At 41.3% G+C, this 14,719-nt stretch overlaps 2 protein-coding genes across 2 annotated transcripts; both read left to right on the forward strand.

The window, feature by feature from the left end:
- Positions 1 to 10,297, forward strand: LOC109465375 (transmembrane protein 234-like). The gene is made up of 5 exons (XM_019762594.1): positions 1 to 78; positions 6,746 to 6,897; positions 7,339 to 7,405; positions 8,874 to 8,966; positions 9,533 to 10,297. Exons 1-5 carry the CDS (start codon positions 66 to 68, stop codon positions 9,595 to 9,597), a joined length of 390 nt encoding a protein of 129 aa, XP_019618153.1. The 5' UTR covers positions 1 to 65; the 3' UTR covers positions 9,598 to 10,297.
- Positions 584 to 4,917, forward strand: LOC109465381 (protein phosphatase 1K, mitochondrial-like). Its single transcript, XM_019762601.1, has 4 exons — positions 584 to 1,490; positions 2,309 to 2,466; positions 3,346 to 3,670; positions 4,076 to 4,917. Exons 1-4 carry the CDS (start codon positions 1,149 to 1,151, stop codon positions 4,430 to 4,432), a joined length of 1,182 nt encoding a protein of 393 aa, XP_019618160.1. The 5' UTR covers positions 584 to 1,148; the 3' UTR covers positions 4,433 to 4,917.
- Positions 10,298 to 14,719: the final 4,422 nt, after the last annotated feature.

Genomic DNA, 14,719 nt, shown 5'->3' on the forward strand with positions numbered 1-14,719 from the left:
ACAAGACAATCATTTTCTGCAAATTCAAGGACGAAAATCTGGTTTTTGCTGGTCTCTAAAACATCATGGCGAGCTTTGGTGAGTCTAGAGTTTATTAGGGCATAGAAATGGAATGTTTTAGTGTAAGGAAACGTCATTTAAAGTTGTGTGTGCGTGTGTGAGTTGGGGGGGGGGGTGTCAAATTTTTTTTCACAAAAACAAACACGCAGGGACAACAACAATAAATTAATATAACCGCAGAGAGAGGTGCACAAATAATTTATGTATTTCATCACGATCTTCAGTGGCTGGTTGGAGTTTCCCTGATGGGTGAAGCAGCTTGTAGGTGAAATTGACATGTAGTAAATAGTAGGTAGATCAGCCTACAAAGTACAAGTAGTACAACTAGAGCAGAGGCCCATGGATCAGTTTAATGGCTTGAGATCCTGAAAAGGAATGGACTCTAAAGCTAGTAGAAACCGATAAACAACTGTCTGGATTGGTATCTGCAATGAGCTACAGGAAAAGGTACAAAGAGGAAGGACAAACCTTTACAAGTTTACTCACTCTTGGAGGAAAAAAAATTCATACTTGTTCAAAGAATGGTAGGTGATTGCACTTAACCACCATGCGAACAGCACAGTAATTCTTTTTGGAACTTCATATTGACTCCAGCAGTTTTCTTTAATTTGTTCTGTAATCTTTTTTTAGACTGTCCACCCAGACTGACTTCTTTGTGTTCTCTTTTCTCTGTAGCTCATTGGTCGGTGTGACAAGGCAGTCGTGAACAGAACTGCCATCAGAACAACTTTCTGTCACAGAAAAAAAGCAGAGAAGAAACACCACTGGTGACCAGGAATCATTCACTGTGTTTCAAAATCTCATATTTTCACAAGAAACTCTTTGAAATTGTAAAACTGGGGCATCCTGGTAGAAGAAAATGTAGTCCTGCAAAGAGGGAACCTTTGTTCAACACAGTCAGGTCAGTGCGTGACCTTACCAGTGTTGGCCTGCTGAACAGGGACACCTAGAAACGCAGTGTGAAGACAAGCTGACTGCTGCCCACCTCTGTCAGTCTGTGTCAGGGACTCCTGTAGTAGTATATACTGGATACTACATACATACTAGTACATACTGGGTACTACAGAAGTATTACTACTACTATCAGGATGCACAGCGTTTCCTGTGCCAGTACTAGTCTTGCCAGCATACTGACAACCAGTAGACTTCCATGGAGAAGACACTGCTTTAGTTCAGTACTGCACAGATGTTTCAGCAAGACTTCGTCACACATTTTAGAAAGAGACAGGGAGAGAATTCAAGTACACAGATGTTTCAGCAAGTCTGCCGCATCTCACAAAGAAAGAAACAATAACAGAAAGAGATACAACCGGGCCACGGAGGTCAACTTTGACAACTTTGGCGCCTGGAACAACCGACTTAACTTGGAGATTCTGATGCAGCAGAGCATCAAGCACGGCAAGCCCATCCCGCGGATCCAGCTGGACCAGGTCGGTATCTGTAAACTCTGAACTTCTAACTCTAAACATCATTTAAACAATATTTAAGCTCACCAATTCCCTACTTTGCTAGACTGCTGAATGATTCGAATACTGCCTGATTTTGTAGCATGAGGACTTTTTAAGATTTCGATTATATGCTGTTTGCAAATATGAGTATTTTTAGTGTAATTAAGAATTGTGATTTTAAGTACATGTAAAGGAGTGTGCAATTCAGTCTGCAGACTGTGAAATGCTTCTTGTTGTTTTACTACCATAAATAAACCATTCATTCATTTTAAACTATCTAATAACCATGCCTCTGCTGTACTTGGTGACAGTGAGTTCACTCTGTCAGTCTGTGATAGTTGAAGAATAGAAAAGAATGAGTTTTTGAACACCTCAATCCTTGGTTGATAACTCTGGTACTTGAAGGCATGGCTTTTTCTTCTTCTTTTCTCGGCTGGTATTTAGCAGTTGGTACATCCACCAGTTTTTTAGTCATTTTGTACTTTATGCATAGTCTGGAAATTTTTCGTCCGTCTTCCAGCGACACCCACTGTAGGTTTCTTTTCATTTCCTTGACACTAGCACATCTTTCATAGTTGTTCATACAGAATCTTGCAGCTTGATTCTGTACCCTTTCCAGTTTGTCTTTCTTTGTATATGGATCTTACAAGTGATGTATGCAAGTGATTTTACTGTAGTTGGGCATGCCCACAGATTACGTTTGATCACTCCCAATGTCTGTTTAGCTTTAGTTGTGATATTACTAACATGTGCACCCACTGACTGCTTGACAATGTACGTTTCTTTTGATTTCATTTCAGGTGGGCTGGGCCTCCGAGCTTGGGAGACGGAAGGAGAACGAGGACAGGATGAGCATGGATGAACTTGAACCCAACCTGCTGTACTTCGCCCTGTTCGACGGGCACGGGGGCAGCCTGACCGCGGACTACTGCCAGCACCACATGGCTCTACACATCAGGTATGGAATGAACAGATGAATGAAAGGTTTCTTGATGAAAACTGTCTTACACATACCAAATAGCCTCTACCTGCAGGCTTTGGGGAAATTGGCCAATTATTATAGACAGATAACATGCCAGTGGAGTTGGTTAGCTTCAGAATGGCAAACTGTACACTTTAACAGGTCAACTCCCCTGGCATCTTGTCTATTTAGCCAATTTTTACTTCTTCCAGACGCTTTCCAAAGCCTATTAGAAACTACATAGCAGCCATAGGCTGACTGTTTTACTTATATCCTTCACATGAAACAAGTTATAAAAAAACCCACACTACTTGTCTATTAGTATCACACATATTAGCACTATTAGCTCTGTGTGCACTTGTTTGCCTTCGGAATGTTCAGTTTGTGTCCATTCAGAGATGTAGATAACAGGAGGTACTGGCTGCGCCAGGAGAAGGACCTACAGACATTTCTCCGTAGAGCGTTCACGGAACTGAACAACCTGTACACGCGCCACCTGTACCACCACGTCATGTCTTGCAGATAATTTGACATATAAAATCTGTCTGGTTTCACAGGTACTGGTTGCGCAGGGAGAAAGATCTACAGACGGTTCTCCGTAGAGCGTTTACGGAACTGAACAACCTGTACACGTGACACCTGTACCACCTTGTCATGTCTTGTAGTAGATAATTTGACTTTTGAAATCTGTCTGGTTTCACAGTTACTGGCTGCGCCGGGAGAAGGACCTACAGACGGTCTTGAGAAGAGTGTTCACGGAACAGAACAACCTGTACACGCGCCACCTGTACACTGTACTATCACGAAATAAAGTTTAGCAAATTATCATCATAACTATGACTTCCCTAATGTTCTGAAATCTGTCTGGTTTCATAGGTACTGGCTGCGCCGGGAGAAAGACCTACAGACAGTTCTCCGTAGAGCGTTCACAGAACTGAACAACCTGTACACGCGCCACCTGTACCACCACGTCATGACCGAGGGGGACGTTCCTCCGTGCGGGACGACCGCGACGGTCTGCCTGCTGCGTAACGGGAACGAGCTGGTCGTGGGGAGCGTCGGGGACAGTCGGGCGGTGCTCAGCCGGCGCGGGCGCGGGATCAGTCTCACCCAGGACCACCAGCCGGACCGGAAGGGCGAGCGCGACAGGATCAAGAAGGCGGGAGGGTTCGTGAGCTGGAACAGCGTGGGGAGACCGCAGGTCTGTATCTGTGTTTGTACAAAATGTATTTGTATACGCAAAAAAGCTGTTACTCAAGCAACTGGATATGATTTTGGAAACGGTCAGACGTTTCAGCTAGTATCCACTAGCTTTCGTCAGTGACTGAGAGACCAGAGGAAATGCAGGTTTATAAACACAACCTATTGATTGATATGAAAATAAAGTGAAGACAATTTTTTGGAAGTCGAAAAGGGAACAAAAGTCAGACAAGTCAAGAGAAGATGATGCAAATTAGTCTGAAAGCTCCTGTTATAAAGAACAGGAGACACGCTCGTTGTGTTTGTTTTATCGTTACAACTGCCCTCAATATATAGAATCCTTGGTTGATAACTCAGGTATTTTCAGGTCTGACTGTTTCTTGTTTTTTTTCTGTGCTGATACCAGGTCTGTGGGCGGCTCGCCATGACGCGGAGCATCGGCGACGTCGAGCTCAAGGGCTTCGGCGTCACGTCCATCCCGGAGACGCGTTCCATCGAGGTCGACCACGGCAAGGACGGGTTCCTAGTCCTCGCGTCGGACGGAATCTCCTTCGTGATGAGCGACCAGGAAATGTGCGACTCCGTCAGCCGGTGCAAGAACCCGCCGGAGGCGGCGCACTTTGTCGCCGACCAGGCGCTGACATTCGGAACGGACGATAACGTGACCGCCATGGTGGTGCCGTTCGGAGCCTGGGGGAAACACAGCGGGACTGGAACCATCAACAGCTTCCACCGCAATTTCATCAGTTCCAGTCGAGCGTAGAAATCATACAAAACATTAGAATGTTGGATGTGAAAACATGATGTTTGGAACGGACGATAACGTGACCGCCATGGTGGTGCCGTTCGGAGCCTGGGGGAAACACAGCGGGACCGGAACCATCAACAGCTTCCACCGCAATTTCATCAGCTCAAGTCGAGCGTAGCATAGTCTCCTCTGCTGCAGTACTACTTATTGTTGCTCTGAAGGAGTTGACAGACGGTCACTGAAATGTCAGATATGAAGACCTGACGTTTGGGAAACACAGCGGGACCGGAACCATCAACAGCAATCATCACCGCAATTTCATCAGCTCAAGTCGGGCGTAGTCTGCTCTTGACTTGACTTATGTCGGGCGCCAGTCCTCCAGTGTTCTACTCATGTTAAAATTGGTCTCCTTTGATGAATAATTTCATCAGGTTGACATAAAGACAAAGGTTGGCAAGAGACTGTAAGAAGGTTCTTTATTCAACAACCAGTAAGTTTTTAGATCTGATGTTTTGGTGACATTCGATCGGTCAGTCTGAGGGGTGTCTGAGGAGTGTGTTCTGACTGAGCATATTGTCTTTGTTTAAACGCGAGTATATACCGGAGTAGAGTAGTGAGAGGCTCCATACTATGGCTGGGGACACCTTCAGGAGAAAGAGGAGGCGGGACAAAGGACAGCCACATAAGGGGCGCTTTCAGCCAATGCACAGTCCAGCAAAGAAACGGGCCATCACTGAAGATGACGAACAGCAAGTTGAAGAGATAAGGCGTCACAAGAAGGACGTGTGGCAAAGGGCACGTGACGAGGACGTCAACGCTACCCCAGGTACATGTAGGCTGCGACCTGTTCCCTCTGAACCCACAGAACTAGAAAAGTTGAGCGTGGAATGTGATAGCAGTGCACGTGGAGACAACATTCCAGACGAGCGCTCGTTTCATGTTCCCCTCCTGATGAGGCTGATGAATGACTTTATGAGTCAGCACTCCCAGGACAGTCCGACGTGCCTGGTACCTTCATCAGGACAACAATGACTCGTTCTGATTCATGCTACACTGACTGATAAATGCAGTACATGTACTAGTCATAAAGAACCTTCTTATACAGGTCTCATTTTAGACTGTTTTAGGTGAATGGACTATGTTGCATAACTTTTGTATGTCTCAGGCATTTAGAATTAGATTGGCACTTAGTCTTATACATGTAGAATGATACACATTGAAATAAGTATGTGCTGGGAACTCAGGGTCACTGTTGTATTGTGACTACACTCTGGCTTATGATAAAAATTTGATACTTTGAGGTATGTATGAGTATATCAATGAAGGTCAGACATCCAGGTAATAAGAAGTAACGGTTATCTTGGTGATGTGTTTTACCCTTTTCAGTACCTTTCAGTATTTTAAATGATGGTGTGATAATTATCTGAAAAAAGAACAGTTCTGTAATTTCACTTCTTCATTCATGATGTGCAATGGATAAATGTCTAGTGCAAATAAAAGGATTGTACTTCTATATGCTGCAAGTCATCATCATTAAGGTACAAATATGTAGGTATGTACTGTGGTGACTTATTCATCATTTTGTTGCTTGAATATAAATATTACAATATACAGTGAAAGACACCTTCTGGATGGATTGTTCATTTTGATAATAAAATTAATCATGTACTTTGGTGGAAACTGTCCAAAGAAATTTGAAACCTGTTACGCTATACATATTGCGGTGCCTAAATTTAAAACCTGTTACACTATAGCTATACATATGGGGGTGCCTATATTGTACAGATGATGACAAAATACATAGAAAAATATTATAGTTTGTCTTGTGTCTTGATTGTTTTTGTATACCACATAGATTGGTAGTTAAATGTGTCAGTGTTCGAAATACATGTCTGCAATCTGCAGGTAGATTTTCAAGATTGCAGAAGAAAAATTTATACAATCTGCAATTTTGCACAAGGAAAAATTGGCACTTGGGATTTGGCAATCTGGCTTCCTTACTAATTTGCATCAACCTTGTCTTGACTTGTCTATATTTGTTTCCTTTTGGACCTCCAAAAATTTGTCTTCACTTATTGCATATCAATCAATAGTTTGTGCTTATAAACCTGCATTTCTCCTCTAGTCTCTCAGTCACTGATGAAAGCTAGTGGATACTAGCTGAAACGTCTGACCGTTTCCAAAATCATATCCAGTTGGTTGAGTAACTGCTTTTTGTTTAACCAATTATGATGAACCAATAGCATTCTATGTTGTAATTCAGTTAACACAACTATATCCCATCTTATTTTTCTTACAAACAAACGTCCATTGTCTTACAATCCCAAGGTGACACGTTCTGGCTGGTGGTGGTGTCTGTGTTCTGGGGAGCGACAAACCCCCTGCTGAAGAGAGGCAGTGCCGGGATCCAGGACATCAGGAAGGACAGTGCCATCTGGCAGTTTGTGGCAGAATTGCAGTTTATGGTCTGCAATGTCAAGGTACACAGCTGCTTTGAACAAGGATTGTATTTAACCTTGCTTTGAACTTGCCATCTAAGGCTACCTACATGTTAGCACTATGTAGTATGTACATAATATCTTCAAATCTATTTCTTAATATTACATATATCTAGAATGGCAAGGAAATTAGATGAAGCAATTCTTTGCACCTTATACATTTAGTAATAGATATATGCATGAATTTATATGTTTTGTCTTTCTTTGTTCACTATTAACACTACAGGTAATGATATTCTACCTTAAGACTCTGTTTTAGTAAACTAGACTACTGTACTTTATTTAGCCCATGTGTGGGCAAGAACATACAAATAAAGATCATTATCATTCTTATTACAGAAATAAGGTTTCTCTCTGTACAGTTGCACATTGCATGTATTTGTCTGATACATGTAGTATAAACTACTATTTTCCCCCTCTCAGTACCTTGTTCCCTTCCTGATCAACCAGTGTGGGTCTGTGGTGTATTACCTCACTCTGGCATCTGCAGGTGAGCTGGGTTCACTTTCACAACTGCTCACCTTAGGCCACACCAATTTAATTTGTTGGTTCTCGGATTTGCCTCTTCGTTTTTTTCTGATTTACAAAAAAAAAAAAAGATTCTGGTTCTAACTAAAAATGCTCATATTTTGCCCCCAACAGTTGAGGAAAGTCCTTTGAAATTCTTCCTAGTTTTTACTGAGTTTTTCCATCTATCAATGCAGTGGTTTGATCACAAGTTCAAAATTCATTGTTGAAATGTTAACCCAGCCTTTTCTGTTGACTCCATGGCTCCTATCGTAGCGTTACGGGATATTAGTATAATAGGATGCCTAGACCTTTTTTTTTTTTTTCACCCTGTCACTTCATATTTTTTCTGAAAAAATCCGAGAACCAACAAATTAATTTGGCGTGGCCTTAGATTCAGATTTGTGGAATTCCTGTGTTTAAGTTTGATAAGTGGCCACATGTCGGCCTGTTTGAGCATTTGGTGTAGTGAAGTAAAGAAATTGTTACACTTCAACTGTAAGGGCATTGTGTTTTGACATAGTTTGCTATATCTTGAGAAATGTTTGAAATTAGCCCACCTCACTGGTTAGGAGAAACGGCCCTGAATTTACCACTACAGTTGCCTACAGATATTTCATATTTTACCACTCTAGAATTATTAACAACATGAGACAGAAGTCTCATTGTCTTCAAATTGCCTGGTGTTTATGGAGGTTGAATCCTTTGAAGTCCCTGCATTTTACATAAATGGTATTCTGAAGTACATGTACGTGTATCTGCAAGACAGTACTTGAACACACAATAACAAGAAGCTGACAATTGACATGTAATATATTGAATTAGTAGTAGATGGAAACATATGTTATAATGTTAGTGTGAGAAAAACATCAAAGGCATGTTTATTGAATTAGCCTGCAACTGTAAACAGCAAGGATTAACTGTATTTTGTACGTACAATTAGATTAAATCTAATCTTAGCAGAATTAAGTACTTTCCTTTCAGAAAGGTAAGTAAGACTGTTTTGAATTGTTTTTGTATTTTTTTTCTCCTTGAAAGGGTGACAAAATTGCTAAAAAGGAACGGGAAACTAGAAAAAAAAAGGTTCTTGACCCCAGTCTATACATGTATGTCTATGTCCAGAAGAATAACCCTATGCCATGAAATGCCCAGGCTGTTGATACAACCTACACCATTGACTACTTGTTTGTTTGTTTGTTTGTTTGTCTGTTTGTTTGTTGTTGAGTAAAGAGACTCTTTTTACACAACCAAGTCTTTTATTCAGCCAACATTTTGGTGACCGTCTGTCACCTTCCTCAGGTCAATTCTGAGGGCAATTCAGTGTCTTACCAACCTGATGAAACTATTCACGGATTTATTTGTTGTCTTTTTAGTGATATCTCCCTCGCAGTCCCCATCAGTATTGACTACTTGTTTGTTTGTTTGTTTATTTATTGTTTATTTGTTGACAGATATCTCCCTGGCAGTCCCTATCACCAACTCTCTCACCTTCCTCTTCACAACTCTGACAGGCAGTCTGTTGGGGGAGAAGGTGGGGAACAGAGGTGAGGTCTACTCTAAGCTGAGGTCTTATTAATTAGTATTAATATTTACACTGACCTGTATCTCTTGATGATGTCAGTTTCAGATTTTATTGAATATTGACTGGCATGTCACATTAAGTGCATAAAATATGTCGAGTATTTACAACTTTCACCCAGTTATTACAAATAGATAACATAAAATCCTACATATATCTGTATTGTAGCGATAAAATACATCATAAAAACTTATCACATTAAAGAATACAACAGCTAAACATTCTAAAATGTAGATACTGTTTGAATGTAGATATTGTTTGAATCCTCAATTCAATAAACACAGTCACTCGGTTTTCACTGACAAAAACACTCACTTCCCCGAAAACCCACTCAAAGACTCAATAACTCGCTCAAAAACGCTTCAGAAATCATTCAAAAGTCTCTCATAAGCTCACTAACTCAAACACTCCTCAGAAAAAGCCACTCACTGGTTAAAGATAAAAAAAAGTACTGTAAGCTGCATAGACCTGAGACCTTGAGTGGCTAGACTTCTACTAGTATGCTTGATGTATTTTTCTCATGTGTTTCAGATACAATCCTGGGGATGGTACTGGTGTTATTTGGAGTGTTCCTATGTGTACTGGATAAGACATGATACATGTAGCTATGGCCTGTTGGAGGAACAGTCATCACATTTTGTTCCTGTGGAACATGACTGTATTATTCACCTTTCAATAAATATCCCATCACAAGCAAGAACCATTGATGCTCTGTTAAGATATTAAACACTTAGAATATCCAATAGACCCCCATTCCACCAGACAGCGATCTCTGAGTGACTGTACAGTGTTCAAAATTAGATTTGTGTTACCCTTCACTTTGTACGTAAGATGACGTTATCCACACATGTATTTAGCTTTGTTAGATCTTTAGTTAAGTTGTAGAAGACCATACAAAAGTCTCTGTACTTTTTTTGGTGTGTCAATAAAGAATCTGTATCTGCCAAGACATGATGACTTGTACCAACACAGACGAACTTTCATGCTAACTTTTTATTTCTTTACCACCTCACGGGGACATTGATGTATTCTTCACTTTTCAATAATATCATATCACAATTAATGTGCAGGAACAATGGATGCTCTGTTAAAAAATATTACTGACAAATAAAAAAAACCTCACACAGACCCCCATTCCACCAGACAGCGACTGTACAACGATCAAAATTAGATTTGTGTGACTCTTGATTTTGTTATTGGAATAGGATAGACGATGTTAAAAGTATGATAAGACAACAATACACCATGACAAACGTAACAAAAATCGTTCTTTATCTATCTATGAAATTTTTGAGCGGCCTTTAAAATATTTGGTCACTCAGCGACGGCAACCAGTTGTAACCAGGACCAGAAGAAAGTGGTTCAAGACGGCAGAAAGTCCTTTTTGTAGAGAGGACTTTTGCGGAGTATTAGTTTCCCATTGACACAAGAATTAAAATTCCTGTCTATGGTAAACACCTGTAGCCTGGGTGCCATCCGATTTGTAAGGGATTTTTTCGGGGTTGCCGTTACAAATCGGATGGCATCCAGGCTAAACCATCTGTCCACATAGACCAAATTTTTTTAGCTATAGTGGTTTTGGTCAGTTTTGACTGTACAGGTACTACCTCGGTAACCAGGAAAGCTGTTCAAGAGGGTGGAAAGTCGCCTTTTTAGAAGGCCCTTTACAGAGTGTTAGTTTTCCATCAAACATGAAGAGATAAGGATCTAGCCGTTCCTTCAGTCACGGTTTTTTTCTCTTGAAGATGACTCCGTCGTCACTAGATGTAGTCCGTGTTGAACACCTCACCATGGGGACCTTATCCAGAACCTACTCTCCAAGCAGAGGTTTGGGTTTGGGGTTATTTTTAGCGTGTGTTTAGGCCTTTTTTATGGGGATTTCTCTTTTGCTAAGAGAAGGGTTCGGTGGAAAAAAATCCAGTGCAACAGCTAGAGAAACCCCGATAAAAAAGCCTAAAAACACGCTAAAAATAACCCCAAACCCAACCTCTGCTTGGAGAGTATCTAGAACCGCGCTTTATCCACAACCATGCTCAGGCACGGTAAAGTATCAGTATAGCAGGTATAACCGCCCCTCGGCATAACACACCAGCTTCTGTATCTGTATAGCCGGTATAACCGCCCCTCGGCATAACACACCAGCTTCGCAGGCACGCGGCGCGGCGGCAGCTAGCTATATCACACCGAACGACTTGTTACACTCAATACTTGCACATTTAGTTGCAGGAGTTGTTTAAAGCTTTCTATTGATGAGGCCCCAACTGTGCTTGGTGGCAACGAGTTCCGGTCTACGATAGTTTTTGGGAAATACGAGTTTTTGAAGAACCTCAATGTGAAGTTCTGGATAGTCCACTCGTATCGTATCCAGAACCGTTCCAAATCTACGTTTTTTTTTTTCTTTTTTTATTCCAACATGTAATCAACAGACGTGGTGACGGCACACTCAAGTTTTTTCAACTTATATTAATGCCGCCACCAACACAGGGGACAAATACATGACAGGACAATACTCATTTTCACCGATCATTTTGAGCGAAGTACGGGAAAGTCGTGTAAAGTGCCTTTCCCAAGGGCAAAAGATCGGCACAAATCTACGTTCTTGACTATCCAGAAATGTAACCCATGCAGACACAGAACTACATGTAAACAGACACGGTTCGGGACGCAATAGTCACCAGATGTAGTGCATGTTGAATATCTCACCATAGTGACTTCTATACGCGCGCACAATGGGAACGGAACCGCCGGTACTAATCCATAGTTTGTAACGGGTATCGCTTACCATGTCATACAGATATTCCTTTTCACATTTGTAAAGACCACACATGCTTGCTTAACCCCAATACTGTCAATACAACGTATCCAAGTCTGTATCACCCGCACTCTGCTGGCCAGGCGGCCGAGTAAGGAATTTGTCTGAATGTTTTGACATTATATTTCGTTTTAGTTTTTTTTAGCACGTAAAATTCCTGTCTATAGTGACCACCTGTCCACATACTAGACCAGATTTGTTCATTTCTTTACATTTTCTTCTTTTCCGGAATTGATTTCGACATTCTATGACAAGTATCGGTTTGCAAGCCCTTTTTTTTCAACATACGACATATATTCGCTCATTTTGTACGATTTACAGTATGATCGAAAACGTTTTTGAGGAATGGACGAAACTTCGCGCGCGGATGTCATCTATATTATCAAATCAACATTGCCTTACATGTACCTTACCTGGCCTTTCCTTATCTTGCCAATAGTCAGCCAATAATGTGTATCGTGCTTCTAGGGTGATTAGTCTGTCCTCTAGTCTTATTTTTTTACTTTGTATATTATTGTGTTAGTATTTCATATTTGTCTGTAATTGTTAGTTTTAATGTTGAACTTGTAACTGTTATTTTTAGGTATTTAATGTATAATGATATGGATTTTATCGAATTACTTAGCAATTTTAATGTCTTATGCCAGATTAGTCAAGAAATCAAATTGTACAGCAAGACACAATTTAGCCAACGGCTACAAGGTCTTGTTTTGTTTTCACAAATAAACCATTTGATTGATTGATTGATTGATTGTCTGTTTTGCCGTTTCATGAAACCGCTCTGTACAGATTAAGTTGAAATATTACTTTTCCTAAATATCTCATCCAAGAGGTGTGTTTCGATAACCCTGTGTGAAAGAAAACGCATTGTTTGAACGGCAAGATAAGGTCTGGCTAAAGTTGAACGCATGTCATTAAGTAAATATTACTGATGCATTTTATTGTTAACTTGTCAACATATGTCTGTTTCCTAGAAAACAATCAGAATACGGCAAATAGAAGAACGATAACAAATTATTTAAGTTGAAAGTGTCACTAAGTAAATATTACTGATGCATTTTATTGTCAACATACATGTATGTGTGTTTCCTAAAGAACAATCTATCAATCGATGAGGCAAAGACAGGAACAACCATGAGTTCTTTAATCATTGAAAAAACTTGACTTTTCATAGTTTTTCTAACAAGGAAGGGCGAAATTATTCTCATTTTGAAGTAGGGACGTAGCTATATTGTAACCTTACAATCAAAGTACAGATGTCAGTGTTACAACTGTGGCATTGCCTCTGAACTCGATCTCTATATACGCTTTAAGATAACAGCGCACGAATGATATTCTGTTTACTTTTCACGCACAATACATTAATTGCCTGCTGTTGTAGTTGATACTTACTTCTGACTAATGTAAAGTCCACCGCTCAGAGTCAGAAGTAGGATCGGAAAGCGCGTTAAATGCATTTTGTATTGAATAGCAAAGTTCTTTGATCACAACCTTTTATTTTTCACAAGCCGACGTTTCGATGACCGTCTGTCATCTTCATCAGGGCAATTCTGACTGGTTTACTGTGCACTGACGCTCGATGTTACATGGACTATGTAACACCTTTAGTGCACTATACACCAAGTAACATGTAGCGTCAGTGCACAGCAAACCAGTCAGAATTGCCCTGATGAAGATGACAGACGGTCATCGAAACGTCGGCTTGAAAAATAAATGGTTGTGATCAAAGAACTTTGCTATTCATTCGTTTGTTCACAGACGGTGAGTAATGTCCCTCACGTCATGACACATCTTTCCTCGCCGGAAACCTGGTGTCGGGTTCGCGTACTTGACATTCAAGACGGTTCACCGCAAAAAGTAATGAAGCGCGTAAAGTTTATTGAAGTTCAACCTATCCCTAAGCCGTCTACCTATGAAGAAATCACAGCTAGTCTTCCTAGAGAGAACACAAGTACATAACAGACATAGGGTTTTAATACATCGACGTACAACTAACATTAACTCACGTTACATAATGTTTTTTTTTCTATTATTGCGAAATAAAAACATATGGGAAGTTTGAAGTACTCTGAGAAATCGTTCGCACGCACAGAACTCTAAGAGAAGTCTCTTCGCGCGCTTTCTTAAGTTTCGACCACTTCAGTCTCCCACACACAAGACGTTCACGCCAACTTTTCTTGTTCCTTGAGTACTCAAGACGCGAGAAGCGAACAATGATTTTTTAAGTGGTAAGAATCACAGAATTTCCGGACTTTTGAACTGATCTGACGTCACTATTTCCCCCCGTGCGTAACCTACAGGTAAGTTTGCTCTAAGTTCACACAACTCCGCGACAACCGCCGCGCGACGACGTTGCTAGGACGGGAAAAAATTCTCCCGTTCAGAGTCCAAAATAAAAGCGTACATAAATGTTTACTTTCGCCCATCGGCCTGAATGAGTGGGTTATATGAAGAGAACTGCACGACAGAAGAAACAACCGTGCGGTGAATACGAGGGCACGGGCAGGACTAATAGATGTCGGGTTGTTATGGACAAAGTAAACCGGCCTTTGTTGTGCACGAAAGGGGACACTGGGCAGTGGTAACTGGATAGAGCATCGTTATGGAGCGGGGGTTCGGGCACAAAGCCAGGCTTGTTGTTCCGTGCCACGGGGCCACTCGCTGCTAACAATCACGGGATGTCTGTGGATCTGTCCTGCCGGTGAAGAATCGGGCCGGCCCGCGATTATTTACCCTCAAACAAACCAGGTGAGCGATCGGGTGACCGGTGGTCTGTTTTGTGTGCAGTAGTGAGAGAGTGAGAGAGAGTAAAGATGGCGGACGGGCAGGAGTCGACGCTAGTAGGGCTCTCCCCCGCCACATGTCGACAGCCACACGGACTCTGAGGACGCCACAGCCTGGCTACC

The sequence above is a fragment of the Branchiostoma belcheri genome, unplaced genomic scaffold (assembly GCF_001625305.1).
Source record: "Branchiostoma belcheri isolate BF01 breed outbred unplaced genomic scaffold, Haploidv18h27 scaffold15, whole genome shotgun sequence".
Classification (NCBI taxonomy): Eukaryota; Metazoa; Chordata; class Leptocardii; order Amphioxiformes; family Branchiostomatidae; genus Branchiostoma; species Branchiostoma belcheri.